Consider the following 18,899-nt stretch of genomic DNA (forward strand, 5'->3'; position numbering starts at 1 on the left):
CGTGCTTGTTCTCGATCCCTTGGCAAATTGGGGCATGCCGCGATGCAGTTCTTGTGAAGAGACATGCTCTCCACATTTTTAACTGTTATCCTACAATGGCCAACTGCATACATTAAAAACAGTTGCGTGCACAGTGTCGTTGCATTCTTCAGAATAGCAAAAAAAGCAAGCTGGATTTCCTTAACTAGTTCTTTTAAAGTTTTCACACCGTCTTCCATCGTGTGGGCCAACCTCTGACGGCTGTCTGGGACCGAGGTCCATTTCCCAATTGCCGGTCTGACGGTAGCAGATGATGTCATAGTAGATCCTACTGCTATCTCCAATACCTTCCACTATTTTGTGGAGATTTCAAGCTCTACCCACTATCAACCTTCCTTTCTCCATCGGAAAAGAGTGGAGGACGCTTTTCTCAGAATCGTGAGTGCTACAATGCCACCTTTACTGTGAGGAAGCACTCACTTCATCACGATCCTCCACCCCAGGGCTAGGCGATGTTCAAGTTGAGATGTTGCAGAACCTTTCTCTTGTGGGCAAGCACTCATTCATGCGTACAATCGCATCTGGGCTGAGGCCATGTTTCCCAGATACTGGCGTGAAGCCACTGTTGTACCCATATCTACGCCTGGCAAGGACAAACACCTTCTTCTATTTGTTGCCCCATTTCTCTCACCAGCTGTGTTTGCAAGGTGGTGGAAAGAATGATTCGTGTCCAGCTGGTATGGTGGCTCAAGGCTCACAATTTACACTTACTTTACTTTTTCGTGTCCGGAGATTTGTTTCAAAGCCTTTCAGCCCAATGTCGTGCCAAGTCCAATGTTTCTCTCTTCTCAAGCCATAGTTTGTCAAGGGTACATCTCGTGGGGCAGATGGAACACTGTAGAAGGTGTTCCATATCCTGAACTTCACCACAGTCGCATTTGTTGTCTCCTTCGTCCTTGAAGCCCCATTTGACTAGGTTTGCTTTAACTGGTGCTACACCTTTTCTGATGCGGTTCAGTGTTCTCCAAATCTTACAGCTTGATGTACTGCCGTTGGGTATTTCTCGTGAGGTAGGGTAGTCCTTCGGAGGCTTGTCCAATTCACTAGTGAGAAATCTCTTACGGGATTTAAGTCTGCTACGTCCACATGAAGAACCATGCAGCAGGTGGCGCTTGTCGAAAACCTGTTTAAATTTTTGTGTATGTTCGTGCACAATTCTTTGGGATTCAGGAGATGAGAATCCCAAGTGGAGTGGGTTTCATGCATCCTGTTGTTAGCCTGCATGTTTCATTAAGGACTGTAGTGACTTTTTTGGCATGTGTGGATTGGGACCATATAGGGCATGCATATTCTGCCGTGGAGAAGCAAAGTGCTTGAGCAGTTGTTCGTAATACAGTCAGACTAACTCCCCATTTACTATTCGTCAGTTTTCTTAAAATATTGCTCCTGGTGGCAACTTTTTGGCAGGTTTTTTCACAGTGATATCTGTACGTCAGTGATCTATCCAGCACGACACCAAGGTATGTTGGTTTGTCCGTATGGTCCAGTTTGTTGGCATTCCAGGCGATGTTCAGCTTCCTGTTTGCCTGTTTTGTGCAGAGATGGAAAGCGCTAACCTGTGTCTTAGATGGATTTGGTTTGAGGGAGTTCTCTTTATAGTATTCAGACATTACGTGTAGCGAGCTTTCTAATTTCCCTTCTACTTCCTCGAAGCTATTTCCTTGTGCTGTAATGGCCAGATCATCGGCATACAAGAAATGGGTAATACGTTCCGGTGTTGGTTGATCATTGGTGTATAGGTTAAATAGTAGGGGGGGGGGGGGGGGGGGGGGCAGCACACTGCCCTGGGCGAGACCGTTCATTTGTCGACGCCATCGGCTTTTTTTTCCCGTCCAGCATTACATAGGACTGTCTGTTTTGCAGCAGAGATTCAATGATTTTTGTGAACTGATAATCCTTAAATGTACAGTACAGTTTTTCCATGAGCTTTCTGTGGTTGACTTTGTCGTATGCAGAACTTAAGTCCACCAATGCTACACCTGTTATTTGTTTGTTTTCAAACCCTTCCTCTATGTGTTCTGTGAGTGCTAGGATTTGACTGTTGCATGATTTCCTGGGCCTGAATCCAGCCTGCTGGGGAATGAGCTTTTGGTCTGCGATATTTGCTATGCGGTTTAGGATTATTCATTCGTACAGTTTGTACAGAAGCCACAGGAGTGCAATTGGGCGGTAGTTCTTCAGTTGACCTGCGTCTTTCCCAGGTTTTAGTAGCGCCACTACCTTTGATTTCCTCCACATCTTTGGGATCTTACTCGCTTTTAAGCAATGATTAAAGAGCTGCAGAATCCATTGTTTGGCACTAGGTTCGAGCTGTTTGATCTATTCGACACATATATCGTCGACTCCCACTGCTTTACCCGTTTTTCATTGAGTTCATTCCATGATTAAGATCTTTCATGGTAAATGGTATTTCAAACATGCTTGACTCTTGACTCTGAATTCTGCTGATTTTTATTTTCTGACATTTCTTGTTGGGTTTTCCATTTAGTAGGAGCTGATGGGCAATTTGATTGGGTGTTACTGAAGAGCATTGTTTAGCTGTCCCAAAGTCACAATTAAGTTTTTTTATGAAGTTCCAAGCGACTTTGCTACTGTGGGTCATATCCATTCTTTCCAGAGTTTCGACCCATTTCCTTTGTCTTGATTCACTAATCATTTCCATTAGTGTTTCTCCACATTGGGCTACTTCTTCACTGAAGGGGTCCTGTTCGTAAAACATTTCATACTCCCTCAGGATGTTCTTTGATTCGTGAGAGAGACCTGGGATGAAATGCTCTCTGCAGCCTCGGGGTATGGGTCTTCGAGAAATCTTTTGGAGGTTCTCTACGAAAGTTTGATAATTTTCTGGAATTGGGTGTAGATTTTTTATTTCTGCATCCAGTTCCACAGCATATTCTGTCCATTTAGCTTTTTTAAAGTTGAAGCATCTGCGGAATGGTATTTTCGTTGTTCTCAAAGCAGCGTATATTTGGATTCCGATAGGTCGATGTTGTGTTTTGGGAGAGGTGCATATGAAGTTTTTAAGCATCGATCTTCCACATTTGCGCTTACAATACAAATATCAGGGTTGTATTTGCACTTCCAGATTTTGCTGCTGAACGAGCATGGTAGCTTGGGATCATGGATCAGGGATAAGTTATTTATTTCCGCCCACTGCTCTAATTTGTCTGTTGTCGTCTGTATGTTTGTAGCCCCATGATGTGCTGTGGCAGTTGAAGTCTCCTAAGATGAACTGTGTTTTCTGGTTGTTGAAGTTTGGCGGCAAAGTCAAATTGAACTTCTCTCCCGGCAGCTTGTATACTGACGTTACGGAGAAGGTGCTACACTCGACAGTCAGTAATTCTATGTTATTGTATGTAGTTCTGTTAGTTGATATTATGGCCATCTCAGGTTTTGTGAAGACAGCGCTGCCATATTTAGGATGTGGATTTTCTATGGCTAATTTCATTCCTTCTATTTCTGGTCTTATTGCCTCTTCTTTCTTGTGTGTTGCTTGTATACACAGTATGTCCCATTTGTGCATGCGGCAAAGTTGGGATATGATTTGGTGTTTGTTTTTGGTGATACCCTCTACGTTTAGGCTTGCAATCGTCAGAGTTGGCTCTGAGAAGAGCCCATTCTTTTTGCTTTTCCGGTGTTGGAAGGATTGGCCATTGTCTTTTATTGCAACATTTCTGGGGGACGCTGGCATTATCTGACAGATGATTCTCGGTCTTTTATCTCAGATAATGCACGCGTGGAGGCTCCTTCCTTGTCCCCCCACAATTTACAAACCACCACACACTGTGGATTTCAAGCATGTAATTTTGTGGTTGACCATCTCATCACTTTGTCAACACGTCACGACTGGTTTTCTGCGGAAATACCAGACTGTGGCTTTGTTTTTTGATTCAGAGAAAGCTCTGGTGGAGGCCTGATATCCTCCGTACACTCTTTATGGAGCCACTGTGAAGTTCATGTGGGTTCCTGGTCATGTCGGTCTGACGGGAATTAGGCCACTGACATTGTTGCCAAGGCTACAGTCCTTGTACCTTAGTCCACTAGTTCGTCCACTCCCTCCAATGGTCTCTGTATAGCTATCTGTCAGCAGGTGGTGTCAATTTACATCTACTATAACTATCAACAATTTTTATTCCATTTTAGGGATCCAGATCAAAACATCACTTTGTCCTTCATGAAATCTTCCACCGAGTAGTATCATCATTCAATAAGAAAATCACTTAACTTGCTTTTTAAAATATTTATCATCATATTCATTATGTCACACCCTTTTAATGTGTTGTAAATTTTCATGGCTATATACCGAGGAGTCTGAGCACGCAGTTTTAAATGATGTTTTCTTTATGTCTTGTGTTGTATGAGTGTTCAAAATGATTTTTTTAATAGATCAGCCCTGCTGCGTAGGAAAAGAACCACCTCAAAGATGTATAAAGAGGGGACAGTTAATATTTTTAGATCTTTAAATAATGGTTGACATGATACCCTCGGCTGTGCAGTGCACACATTGCGAATGATTCTTATTTTGCTGCTTTAAAATTCATGTAACGTTTCCCCAAAAAATTATGCCATATCGAATAACAGATTCAAAGTAGCTATAGTATGCTATTTTCGTGTTGTCGATATCAGTGGCGCAGGCTAAACTTTCCATTGCAAATGCAAGGCTATTTAATTTATTTGCTAGATATTCTATATGAGAATTTCAACTCAAAGTTCTGTCTAAGTTTATTTCCGGGAGTCTGACCAAGTCAAGTTCTTCCATTTGTTGATTTTTGTGAGTGATACAGATTTCTTCAGTTTTTGACTGTTTGGTTTTAAAACTCATTATGTGGGTTTTTTAAATGTTTAACCTCAGGCCATTTAGATTGAACCATGTTTCAAGTTACATAATGTATTCATGACACTCTGTGGAATATTGTCAGAATTTTCATTTTCAATTAGGGCAGAAGTATCATCTGCAAACAAGGTTAAATCTGTATTTATATTGAGAGACAGGTCATTTACATAGAACAGGAATAAAAGTGGTCCAAGGCTTGAGCCTTGAAGAACACCTTGTGACAGAGTTTTCCACTCTCAGAAGTAATCAGCTCCATTTGATGTGATTACTACCCTTTGTTTCCTCTCCATGAGATATGATTCAAACCATTTCAAAGCAATATCACTTATTCCATACCTGTTGAGTTTGAAAAGCATCAGGGCATGGTTTACTGCATTGAATGCTTTTGTAAGATCACAGAATATTCCTGCCACCTTGGCTTTCCTATCTAATGCATCTATTGTGTTTTTGCCTTGGTGGTAGCCAAATTGGTTATGTGAAATGATGTTCTGCGCAATGAAGCTTTGTATTTGTAAAGCAGCAATATTTTCAAATATTTTTGATATGACAGGGAGTATAGAAATGGAGAGATAATTTCCCATGTCGTCTTTGAACCGTGGTTTTACTTCCGCATATTTCAAGAGATCAGTGAAGTAACCTTCTGTTATAACCTTTAATCACCAATAATTGCGTGGATATTGAAACAATAGCTGGTTACATGATAACAACTCAGTATCTCTTATTCAACTGCCGTGCCGTAACGTGCGGCCGGCGCCGTTCGTAGCTAGGTGGCGCTCCCGCGCTCAGCCGAGTTGCGGAGCACCTCTATCGCCGTTTGCGCGTACTGTCGTGGCGGCACTGTAAATGTCGTGGCACTGTCACAACACCTTCCTCAAAGGATTTGTTTATTATGAGAGAGAGAGGATGAGCTATTATGTTGTAAACTTTTTTAATCACTTTGGTGGGTATCCCATCCCAGCCTGCAAAGTTTTTGTCTTTTAAGGAGAGTAAGACATTTTCAAGAAACTTTGTTGAGACTGTGTTGAATTTTTTAAGACATCCACTGGTATTGCCTTTTAACCCAAAACTATTTTTTTTCTCATAATTTGCTACATCTAAATCAGACTTTGCTACATTTATGAAGTACTCATTGAAGCACTCGCATATCTGAGCTAGATTTAAAACAGATGTTTCCTTAAGTTTGATTTTTGAAATGTCTTGTTTGTGATTTCAGATACCTACTACAGATCATACTGCCCATGATTTATTTTTCTGCCCTACAATAAATTTGTTATTTGCCATTTGTTTTGAAGCATTCTCAACTTTTAAAAAAATAGTTTTATAGTTCCTAACACATTTTACAAAATCAGGGTTTTTTGTAGTACTTCAGCTGATTGTGTAGTTTCCTTTTCCTCTCATTGGAAATTTTTATTCATGGTGTGATCCATCGTAGCTTATTTAATGTTTTATTGCAATATATCTTGGATGGGAAAGTTTCATTAAATACTTCACGAAAACTGTTTAAGAATGTACTAAAGTTTTCATTTGTTGATACACCATTCCCAAAACACCACTTAGCTTTACTTAGTTTTTCATAGAATATTTCAATATTTGTCCTATTGAAACTTCTTTTGATGTAAGTTTTTCTTATGTTATGTTGATCAGTTTTTGACAGCGAGACAAACAAGGCTGCGTGATCAGAAAGTCCAAGGTCAAGACAGAATTTATGTACATTATCAAAGTAGTAATTTGTTACAATGTTATCAATACATCTTGTTGAGTGAACATTTTCTCTGGTGAACTCCAAAAAATTTAGTTTAAAACCACACTTTTTAATTGAATCAATAAATTTTGTTGGTTATTTATCGTCATTTGCAGTGTTTATATTAAAATCTGCTGCTATTACATTTTTACCTCCTTTTCTTTCTTTAGTTTATCTAGAAAGCATTGGAATTTAGAGAGGAATAGTGTGACTAAAGCCCTTTCTGGAATTTTATAAATTGAAATGATTAACATATTAAGGTCTTTAAACTCTATGCAACAGCTTTCAAATATACAATCTTCATTTAAACAATTAAAATCTGGTTTCACTTCATAGCTTTTAGAAGAGTCGACAAGTATGCAGCAATCACTGTTAAGATTTCTTTCTCCTTGCAATATCTGCTTGCAACAGTGAAATTTTCAATTTTATTTAAAATATTTATTGTATTAGAGCTAAGCCAGTGTTCATTTAAACAAATAATTTTTATGTTTTTACATTCTGAGCAAATAATTTGTAAATCAAGTTTGTAGTTTAGGCTGCTGGAAGATTTTGAATTTAAGCCATTTATATTTGAGTTCATCAAATAAGAATTTTCACTTGTTGTAATAGTATTAAGTATACATTTTCGTAAACATTGTTTAGCAGTTTTCTTTTCAGCTAACAGGCATTTTTCTTTTGCATCCCTTCCAGTACACATTAGTTTCCCATAGTTTTAATGATTTTACAAACATCCATAAACATTTTGCTGAAGGTCATCGATCCTAATCTGTTTGGATGCAGTCTAGACATTCCTTGTAGTCAGTTTGCAAATATGAATGTCCTGGACATCAACAGTATTGGCCAAAGATTTCATACTACACATTACCTGCATTTGAATGGCCTTGGAAAAAAGTTCATAACTCAAAAAAATAGCCGAAACAATCACATGTAATTCTCTCGTGTCAGATGCAAGAGAAGTTATAAAAACTGTTGTATCTCCCACTACAAAAATAAAGAAATAGTGGTTGTTTGCCAGCATATTCCTGTGGTAGTTAACACTCAAAGAAAACTTTTATTAGACTAGAGGATAGGGAAAGCTGCAGAGTAAATGTTGTACCCTTGAATGATAATTTAGCTCTCATCAAATCTAACATTAAGAAACCTGTCAGAAGTACAACAGATTACCTGAATAGTTTAAAAATATTTCACCTAAACATAAGAAGCCTTGCAAATAAAAAATAGGTACTACCGCTTTCTCTTCAAGGAACAGCTCACTCTGATGAACTCCGTTTCTTTCATTAGACCGCAGTGTTCATCTGTTTTCTCTCTCTGACCAACTTTCCATTCAAATATCTTCTGTCTGAATGATTTCTATTTGTAACGTCTGCCTGAGTTAGACTGTCTACTTTAAGAGCCGCCTCATTCGCAGCGATCCATTTAAATGGCTCAGTTTTGGCCTTATGTCTGTTTTCATAGAATTCTACTATTTGTTTTGTCAACCTAGTGGGTCCCATTCTTGTAATATGCCCATAAAATTTAAGTCTTCATTTTCTCATGTCACCATGTATGTCTGTGTATTCTTCACTTTCTTTATTACTTCTCAGCCTATAAGTTTCTCCATCAGTAATTATGGGGCCTAATATTTTCCTAATAATCTTTCTTTCTTTTGAATTTATTCAATATCCCTCTTTCTGTTTAAAATTAAAGTTTCTGCTCCATAAGGATGTTCAGGTTTGATAACAATGCTATAGTGTTTAAGTTACTGAATTTAGAAAGTGGTTTTTTTTTTATTATTATAAATGTTTTGTGTTGATCTGAATGCAGCTGCCATTTTTGCAGCGAACTTCATTTGCAGCTTTTTCCAGACGGTTTTCTTGTACTTTTTCCCCAACTATTCAAACTGAGAAACCCTTTTTATTTTTCCATATTTCGTATAATAAAACTTTGGTACTTGTTTGTTGAATGTCATACATACAGTTTTTTCTAATGATATTTGTAGCCGTACTTCTTCTACAACTTCTTTAGGAATTTCAATTTGTTTTTGAGCTGTGGTAATATCCCTAGGTAAAATTGCCAGATCATCTGCAAAGGTGAGGCAATCTACTCTAATAATACTTCTACATAAGTTGATCGATTGATCTATATTTTGACTCGACTTTTGCTCTCGCCGTTCTGTAATTACCTTTTCCAGAACACAGTTAAATAGTTATGGAGAGAGTCCATCTCCCTGTCTAACTCCAGTCTTTATATCAAATGGTTCAGAAATTTCTCCCATGAATTTAACTTTAGAGCTAGTGTCTGTTAAAGTTTTCTTATTATCTAGCCCTTGTTCCTTTAAAATCTGGAAACAGATTTACAATCAACTGAGTTGTAGATCTTTCTAAAATCTAACAATGTACAGACAGTATTGCTACTAGAAATACTTTGGTGACCAAGGATTAGTTTTAAATAAAGAATCTTTTCTGGACAGGGTCTAAAGCCTGGTTGGTACTCACCAATTTTAGGTTCTAACTGTTCTTGAGCTTGATCAAGTAAATTGCGAGAGAATTTTGTATGTGACTGGGAGAAGAGAGATTCCTTGGTAATTATTAACATTGGTTCTATTTCCTTTTTTATGCATTGGATGAATTAGAGCAGTTTTCCAGTCTTCAGGTATTTTCTCAGTTTGCCAGATATGTCCTTTTAGCTGACTGGTCTCTTTTGTAGTGTTAGGGCCAGCTGATTTAAATAGTTCTGCAAAGTGTTTTCTCTTAATGCCTTATTGTTTTCCAGTCTCATAATTTGATTGGTTATTTTGATTTCATCAGGTTATTTAGAGTTAAGGTTGATGTTATTAGTTCGCTGTGGTTGGAATTTATTTAGCAAATACCACACAATTTTCATGATTTCTAAGAGCCAAACTGCCATTTTCATTTTTGAAGCAAAGACTTGTCCTGTTTTGATTTCTGAAAGTTGGGTATTTTCATAGTTTCTTTGTAGTCTGACAGATTAATTCGGATTTTTCTTTTCTTACAGTTAGAAAGGTGTTGTACGTATTTTCAGTTTTGTTACTATTCCACTTTTTCAATGCCTCATGCCTAGACTTAACTGCTGTTTTACAATCCACATTCCAGCAAGGATGTTTTTGTTTCTTTCGAAGTGGAATTAAATCTTGTATGGTTTTGACGAAATTTTCTTTTAGGCCTTGCCAAATGTTGGTTTGTTTTGTGTCAAGTTTGCTTGTTAGAGCTATCAGTATCAAATTTCAGGATAACTTTTTGAGGTTCAAGTTTTACTTTTATTCACATTAAATAATGGCCAGAATCGAGATTAGCTGCTTTCCTAACTTGGACATTTAAAATTTCTTTGTAGTTAGGGTATGAAATTGCTACATGATTGATGTGAAATTCCCCAATAAGTGTGCCAGGTGTGGTTCTTTTTAAAATGTGTTTACATGATTTTAAGGTTATAATTTTTGCACATTTCAACAAGTCTGTGGCCATTTTCGTTTGTCCATTTACATGCAGGAAATCCACCCACTATTGTCTTATATTTTTTCTCTTTACCTAAGTGAGCATTAAAATCACGCATTATAATTTTAACATGGTTTGAGGGAATTTTTGAGATGATGCTTTCTAATGTTTCCCAAGCTCCATTAACTTCTTCAGGTTTTTTTACGTTATCCGCATTGACTGGCATATGGGCATTAAGTAAAGTGCCTGCTGTATTTGCACATTTAAGAGGAATTGTCATTAGTTTATTATTAATGGGTTTTACTTCCATTATTGAATTTAAAATATTTCAGAGAATGCGAAAGCAACTCCCAGACGTGATGTGTTATTAAGTATTCTTTTATCAGTTTTATTTTTAAAAAGATGATAACTGTAGAAATCCGTGGTATTATTGTCCGTCATTTGTGTTTCTTCAAGTGCCAAAATTTCAATCTTCTGTTCTTTTAATGTATCTCCCAATTTATAAAGTTTACTTGATTGCAAAGTGTTTACATGTTAAGTGTTGCAAAAATGCATTTGTTTTGGTTTTAAGTTGGCCACAGGACTTAAACTTCCTCTGTTGAATCACACTGCATTTTAACCTGGCTGCCCCAGAATCCGAAAGGCCAGTTGTGTCACTTATACTGAAGGTAGGTTGACCACCTGGTGTTACATTATGATTATCAAAATGCTCCATGATGACTGTGTCTGGAATCAGGTGGGGTTGAGCAGACTCACTGAGTGAACTCAGAGGCTTAAGACTGGAAGGGTTAATTCCAGAATATAGATTTCAGCCACACCACTGGTGAACAGACACAGACCACTTTGTCACTTGCTACAAGACACACACAAAGTGGATTTGGTTTTGTTTGGCCTTGGTTCAGGAATCCTTATTCTGTATTCACAGCTGTCCACTGTATCTGATGGAATATTCAATATCGGCCACCTGTAAGCCATCCAATACCTTAGCCAAATTCAGCTTCTTAGACTTTTAGTTACAAAGTCTTGAAGCCTGGACATTTAAATAGTTATAGAATTGTTTGTCACTACTGCAGGACCAACTTATGGCAAGCCAGGGTGGCAATTTATATGCACAATACTCTCAGATCACAAACCATAGATGTAGCTCAGTATTGTATTGAACAGCATTTTGAATGCTGTGCCACCAAATTAGAACTGGAAACACAGTTCCTCATAATAATTGCAGTTTACAGGGCATATGAGAGAAACATTAAGAAGTTCCTCTCACTGCTAGAATTAGTTCTTAACAAAGCTTTATAGGAATAACAGGCAGATTATAGTATGTGGCAATTTTAACATTAATTTTCTTTCAAATTGTAACAATCATAAACATGTGGAATCATTGCTCTCAACTTTCAACCGACTCCCAATGGCTTCATCCCCAATAAGAGTATATGACCACAGCAAGACCTTGATTGACAATCTGTTCCTGGACCCCACAAATTACAACAATGTAAAAACACAAGCCAAAATAAGAGGTCTGTCTGATCACAATGCTGAGTTGACAACCTTAAAACTCGCCAGCAGAAAAACAGTAAATGACCACATCCGGGTTAAACATCTTAGAATAATAAATATGGAATCTACTAGCTTGTTTAGAAACAGTTTACACCATGAACAACAGGAGAAAGTGTACCAAACAGTTGCAATGTATTAGAACTTCAATTAATTCCTGGACTTATTTCTCAAACATTTTGATGTCTGCTTACCCGAGCGACAGATTAAATTGAAATCAGTCTGTTGTCGAAGGAAAGAGTAACAGCTGGTATCAAAATACCATGTGCTAAAAAGAAAGACCTGTTTATAGAACAAAGGGCTAGTCTAAACCTAGCAGTGAACCTACATTACAAAAAATACTATAAAATTCTAACACGTGTAATCAGGAATGCTGAACAACTGCATTATGCAGAGAAAATCAGCAAGTCAAACAAAGTAAAAACCATATGGAACATCATAGAGAGAGAGAGAGAGAGAGAGAGAGAGAGAGAGAGAGAGAGAGAGAAATAGGAACATAAAATTTGAACAAGCAGGGACTCCATGATCCTCTGGTAGTGGTTCAGACAAGAATAATCAAAAAGTTGCAGCCTCTGATTTTAATAACTTTTTCCCCATATACCTGAAACAACAAGGAACTATAATAAACAGTCTCCCACAGAGGCCAGTCACGCCAAGTACAGCACTTAATTTCAAAAGCGCAACTCCTAAAGAAACTGAAAAAAATCATAAAATTACTTAGAAGCTCTGGATTTTCTGGATATGATGGAATATCAAATAGGAGCCTAAAAGCATGTGCAGACTTAATCAGTCACATATTGTCCAATTTATGTAACCAGTCAATGAAAACTAGGACATTTCCAGACAGACTGAAACATGCAATTCTGATGCCCATCCACAAAAGATGGGCAAGGAGTGTATTTTCCAATTATCAGCTCATCCCTTTGCTGCGAGTGTTCTCAAAGGTATTTGAAAGAGTAATTTATGATAGGATTTATGGCCATATGACAGAAAAAAATGGCTTACTTACATCTAAACAGTTTGGCTTTCATAAGGGACTCTCCACAGAGAGAGCTATATTTAGTCTAACAGATGAAACTCCAGGTGAATTAAATCTCAGAAGGTATCCGATGGGGAACTTCTGGGACCTTGCTAAAGCCTTCGACTGTGTAGATCAAAACACATTGCTAAAAAGCTTCCACACTATGGCATCAAAGACAAACCTTTGACATGGCTACACAATAGGAAACAAAGAGTTATCTTAATGGAGGCAGGTGTAACAGTAAACTCAGACTGGGGGAATGTAAAATCTGTAGTCCTACAGGGCTAAATCCTTGGGCCACTGATTTTCCTGATCTACATTAATGATCTACCAGTTACAGTTAATGACAGAGCAAAAATAGCATGTTTTGCGGATGATACGAGTATTCTGATCAAGTGCCCCAACTCTGCAATGCAGAATACAACCCTGACAGGCACTATCTAAGTACACAAATGGTTCACAGCAAATAGACTAACCACAGATTTTTCAAAATCTAATATTATACAGTTTCAGGCAATAAATAAAAAACTCAAAGTCCCTGAAATGGAGATCAACAACAAAAGACTTTATGAAACAACACATACAAAATTACTAGGCATTCAGATAGACAGCCAGCTAACATGAACAGAGCAAATTGATCAGGTGGTCAAATAACATAGCACAGCGTGTTTTGCCCAGCGAGCTATTTCTCACCTTGTTAACAGAGAAATATTGCTTTAGTCGTATTTCCACTCTCTTCTGGGAAAATGCTACAGGGTAACTGAGTCATGAATAAAAGTAGGCTTCCCATTAGTACTGAAAGGAAATCGATAATATGCAGGTATTCAAAAGGAAACTAAAAACATTCCTCAGGGAACAAACTTACTATAAAATGAATGAATTCCTAGAATAATAAGGCATCCTTTCGAGTAAAAATAGAAGAAAGAAAATCTTTACTTATATCACAAAGACAAAATTGTGTACTTCTAACATAAACTATAGTGATAAAATGTAAATTTAAATAAATTTACATAATAGGTTAAAATGTGTACTCCCATTTATTCTACACTATTAAGTATTGACTTGAACCTACTTAAGTCATGAAGTTAAAAAATTTTGTATTCTAATTTAAATCACAATGACAAAATGTAAATTTCATTATCTATTTGTGGCACTGGGATAAAAATGTGTACTTCCATTCATTCTGCTATTTTAAGCATTCACTTGTATGTATACCAGTAAAATGCAGTTTGTAATATTGTCCGTAATCAATTGCTCATAGAAAATAAGTATTTGTATGATGTATACAGTGCTCACATAATTTTGTATTATTTCACTTTATTCATCGTGTATTACTAATACACCCCTTTGTACAATATGTAATCAACGGGACCAAATAAAAAAGCAAATCATATCAAATCAAATCTTTTAGCCCACAAGCAGATATATTTAAGTCCAGACATAAGTAAATATCGTAGCTAATTTTCTCACAGATGTAACTGATATGCTCTTTCCACCTAAGCTGTTCGTAAATCAAAATGCTTAAAATTTTATGTTTGTCTGATGTTTCAGCTGTAGATAGTCATTTGGCATTCATATCCACTTCATATTGGTTATAATTCAAGAATAACTTCATCATAACAGTCTTTTGTTTATTCGTGATTAGATACTCTGTGATCAGACTATTTGCAATTTACAATATTGCCCCAGCTGATAATGATGTATCATCAGCATATAACATTTTCTGATTCTTTCAACAAATGCATTAATTTTGTTCATGTTCATGTTGTTTGCAGGTTTTTTTTTAGCAGTTTTACCTCTGCATACCTAAATACATCACGGATGTAAGCTTGTCCACATGATTGATTCATTATTAAAGACAGCTGGTGCGCTATTTTATCATATTCATATTTAATTACTTTGGAGAGTATTCGATCTCATCCCAGTGAGTTTTCATTTCACTAAATGTCACAAGGCAGTCACCTTTCTGGTCCAGGCCAAAGAAATTTATACTGTTTTGATAAGTAGGCCTAATCACACCTACGATAGACTTTGCTACATTTATGAGAAATTTATTGAAGCATTGAGATATTTGAGTAGGGTTCACAACAGTGTTGTTTTAATTTTTGGGATTTCCTTGTGTTAGGTTCTTGTTCCATGGATCATTTGCGTGATAAATCATAACGATGTGGAATTAGTAATTTTATATTCATGTCACAAATTATTTTTTAAATTTGTCTGCATGCCAATCATTTACAAGTTGTATATATATATATATATATATATATATATATATATATATATATATATATATATATATATATATATATATATATATATATATATATATATAAGGTAAGTCTTTCCGCTCCCGGGATTGGAATGACTCCTTACCCTCTCCCTTAAAACCCACATCCTTTCGTCTTTCCCTCTCCTTCCCTCTTTCCTGATGAGGCAACAGTTTGTTGCGAAAGCTTGAATTTTGTGTGTATGTTTGTGTGTCTATCGACCTGCCAGCGCTTTTGTTCGGTAAGTCACCTCATCTTTGTTTTTATATATAATTTTTCCCACGTGGAATGTTTCCTATACCTCATCTTTGTTTTTATATATAATTTTTCCCACGTGGAATGTTTCCTATATATATATATATATATAGGAAACATTCCACGTGGGAAAAATTATATATAAAATTTATATATATAATTTTTCCCACGTGGAATGTTTCCTATATATATATATATATATAGGAAACATTCCACGTGGGAAAAATTATATATAAAAACAAAGATGAGGTGACTTACCGAACAAAAGCGCTGGCAGGTCGATAGACACACAAACAAACACAAACATACACACAAAATTCAAGCTTTCGCAACAAACTGTTGCCTCATCAGGAAAGAGGGAAGGAGAGGGAAAGACGAAAGGATGTGGGTTTTAAGGGAGAGGGTAAGGAGTCATTCCAATCCCGGGAGCGGAAAGACTTACCTTAGGGGGGAAAAGGGACGGGTATACACTTGCACACACACACATATCCATCCACACATATACGGGAAGCCTAACAGACACATCATTGTGGTCCAAAACCAAATAATATATATTATTTTAAAAGAAAAGAAGACATAGAGATATGGGTTAGTAATTATTGACCACCACCTTTCCACACACACAACACTAGAAATTCTTCTACGGAATGGAGTTGTCAAGGAGAACCTTCTTCAGTTTATTTTCAAATCTTACATTGCTGTCTGTCAGACATTTCATATCACTGGTTAAGTGATCAAAAATATTGGTTCAGCATTGTGTGTCCCTTTTTTCGATGAAGACAACCTTAAGGTGCTTCTGGTATTGCAATTATGTACGTTGTCGTTTCTTTTGACCTGCAATGGACTATTTACAGTAAACTTCATAAGGGAATAGATATACTGTGAAGCAATAGTCAAAATGCATAACTCCTTAAACAGGTGTCTACAAGATGATTGTGGGTGAGCTCAACCCACCATTCCTACTGCACGATTTTGATCAAAGAAGACTTACTTTCTTAACGGTGAGTTACCCCAGAACATTATTCTGTATGACGTTAGTTAACGAAAATACGTAAAATGTCAACTTAGTGATTTGTCTCTGCCCAAAGTCTGCAATGAGACTAACTGCAAATGTGTCTGGGTTAGATTGTGTTAGTTCCAAAATGTGGTTAACTGCTGCACCTAATTCGGATTTAATAACAGTTCACACTAAATTAGACTTATTGCTATGTCGGAAATGAACACATAATTTGCCGTTCTTTCAATAATACTTATAAATATAATTTTTAAAGCCTCACATAGTTAGTGAAAATCACGGTTTTTACTGTTTTCAGATCTTTATGTAGTTCTCGTTTTCTCGATGTATATGTTTTTACGCCTGGAGGAATGTAGTTTAGTTTGACTTTTTAAATGCCATAGCCTTGGTAGGAATAATTCGTTGAATCCCTCAGGTAAACTTCTTATAAATTTATAGAAGCTCTCAGTACTTTTCACACTATTATCTATCGGATGTTCTACTGCATGTACCCTGCAAGGTTCAGGTTTAAATTATTTTTGCAAAAGTTTCTTTTCGTATAGTAACATTTCTTAACGTCTGGTTTATTAAGTCCAGGTCAGTTTGTCTATACAATGACATGAATTGTCATGTTCATTTTAGTTACTCGTGTTTAAATGATCTCGCGGCTATGCTTTGTTGTAGCGCCGAGATATTTACTCTATGGTAGCGCCACTTTATCCTCGCCTATCCTCATGTTACACTATACTATTTTGTTAATGTTTCATATGTATATATTATTTCTGTAATGTTTCTAACGTGTCCAATACTATATTATACTAAATGGTCTATAAACGAATAAATAAATAATAACAATTAAAAATATTTAAATCCTTGGTTGTTCATTTTTATTTGCTAATTGATACATACACGGCACTCCTTCTAAAGGAATGTTCGTGTACTACGCATAGTTCTCTCGTCGTCAGTGGAAGAAACCGAAGACATTTGTTTATTTGCAGACTGCTCACACTTCATAATCCGAAAAATTAATGGTATTGTTGACTCAGGGACAACGATTGAAAATATCGATTTTTCTTTCCAACGATAAATATTTTAAACTTTGTAATGGTCGAAGCTTTGTACACAGACATACACAATGATGTCTGTGACTTTGTATATGAAAAAGAGAGACTTTGTATAGTGTATGTTTACATTTCCATGTTGTTGGCATTGAAACAGCTGTCTGCGGTTTAAAAATGGCGGCGTTCAAATTTTCGAAAACGTTGCATAATATTTTACCATGTTCTCGGCGGTGTTTAATGTTGTCATGCGTTAAAAACTCGCCAGAATATGCACAAAATAAAGATTCCAATGAAAATGAGACACACTTTGGTTTCGAAAGAGTAAAAGAGAGCGAGAAAGCCGAAAAAGGTTAGTGTGATGAAACAACTTTAGTGAAAATGTTCCTCGTTCCAGCATACTTGATGATGACGCACATATTTTTGTCTTGTAGTTCATCATGTGTTTGAGGCAGTTGCTACGTCTTATGATAAAATGAATGACGCAATGAGTTTTGGAGTGCATCGGCTATGGAAAGACATATTCATACACAGACTCAGCCCGACCCCACGAACACGGTTACTGGATGTAGCAGGTGGTACTGGTATGTATCAGTAGTGTTATAATCGTTTTTTTTTTTTAAAAAAAGAAGGCATACATATCGCAACCTAAGACAGATGACACCTTTTTTTTTTCTGCGATTGACTTCAATCGTTTATAAGACATCATAACTGACATGTTCCTACCATCATTCCGCAGTCTATAATTTCTTAGGAGCGGTGGCCTATTTATCATAGAAGAAATTATAATTACCAGCAATGTTTCTTCCAATATTCGACAAACTTTGATCTTTCAAATTCGAGTTATTCCCAAAGGGAAGAAATGAGCAAAAAACAGGATCATGAGCCACCAAAGCCACTGTAAAATATGTTATTTATTTATTTAGTTTTTCTCTCTTTAACGTTTCAGTATAACGGTTTATAACATATCAGATACATTACAGAAATAGAATACCAAGTCATTCAGAACTCCACCAATAAACCTTCAGAGATTGTTCAGGGATACCTTCTGAGACGGACCCACAGTCTCTGGTGGGTCATTACACTATTACTGCATTTCATTTGGTTCCTTGCCCCAATTTGCTTTGTATCTATATTGCACTGAGAATATCTGCACAACAGTGCAAATGGCAGTGGTATGTGCTGTGGGGCTTGTGCGGAAACAAACTTGTTCCAACCACTCATGGTCCTTGCTGTTTACAACAGTAATGCCCATCTCACTCTTTACCCGTTAGCTTGTGTTCAGTACCGCTCTCTTCTGTAATGGGTTTGTTTTTCTTGCATGTTAATTGTACATTATCACTTATGCATAGCAGTGTGGAAAGGTTTACTGATGAATAATTGTCTCTTATGCACCTTGTGTATAATTTCACTAAATTCAATGGAAAACCAGCACAAAGATGCTATGCTCATACCTCTCCTGCACCAATGGCAACCACATCACAATATTTTTGTAGTTCCCTGTATTTTGTGCTGTAGCTAACAGTTTGGTAATTGCATATTACAAGTTGTTTCACTGCTGTTAACGTATTTTCACCAGAAGCAAAGGTAACTGGTGTAACAGAGCAAATGAATCATAATTATATTTAAAAGAGTTGTCAAGGCAGTTTAGCAGGCTAATTTTAATCTACAAAAGTAAGACAAAGGCTGTGCGGTCAGTCATTAA

At 36.7% G+C, this 18,899-nt stretch overlaps 1 protein-coding gene across 1 annotated transcript in view; it reads left to right on the plus strand.

Annotated features, from left to right (window-relative positions):
- Positions 1-17,243: 17,243 nt before the first annotated feature.
- LOC124625804 (2-methoxy-6-polyprenyl-1,4-benzoquinol methylase, mitochondrial) overlaps positions 17,244-18,899 on the plus strand; it is a 167,836-nt gene continuing 166,180 nt past the window's right edge. Inside the window, exons 1-2 of the mRNA XM_047149267.1 lie at positions 17,244-17,546; positions 17,629-17,778. Of these exons, the coding sequence (XP_047005223.1) occupies positions 17,372-17,546; positions 17,629-17,778 (325 nt within the window). The 5' untranslated portion in view covers positions 17,244-17,371. The remainder of the gene's footprint in view (positions 17,547-17,628; positions 17,779-18,899) is intronic.

The sequence above is a fragment of the Schistocerca americana genome, chromosome 8, assembly GCF_021461395.2.
Source record: "Schistocerca americana isolate TAMUIC-IGC-003095 chromosome 8, iqSchAmer2.1, whole genome shotgun sequence".
In the NCBI taxonomy this organism is placed as follows: Eukaryota; Metazoa; Arthropoda; class Insecta; order Orthoptera; family Acrididae; genus Schistocerca; species Schistocerca americana.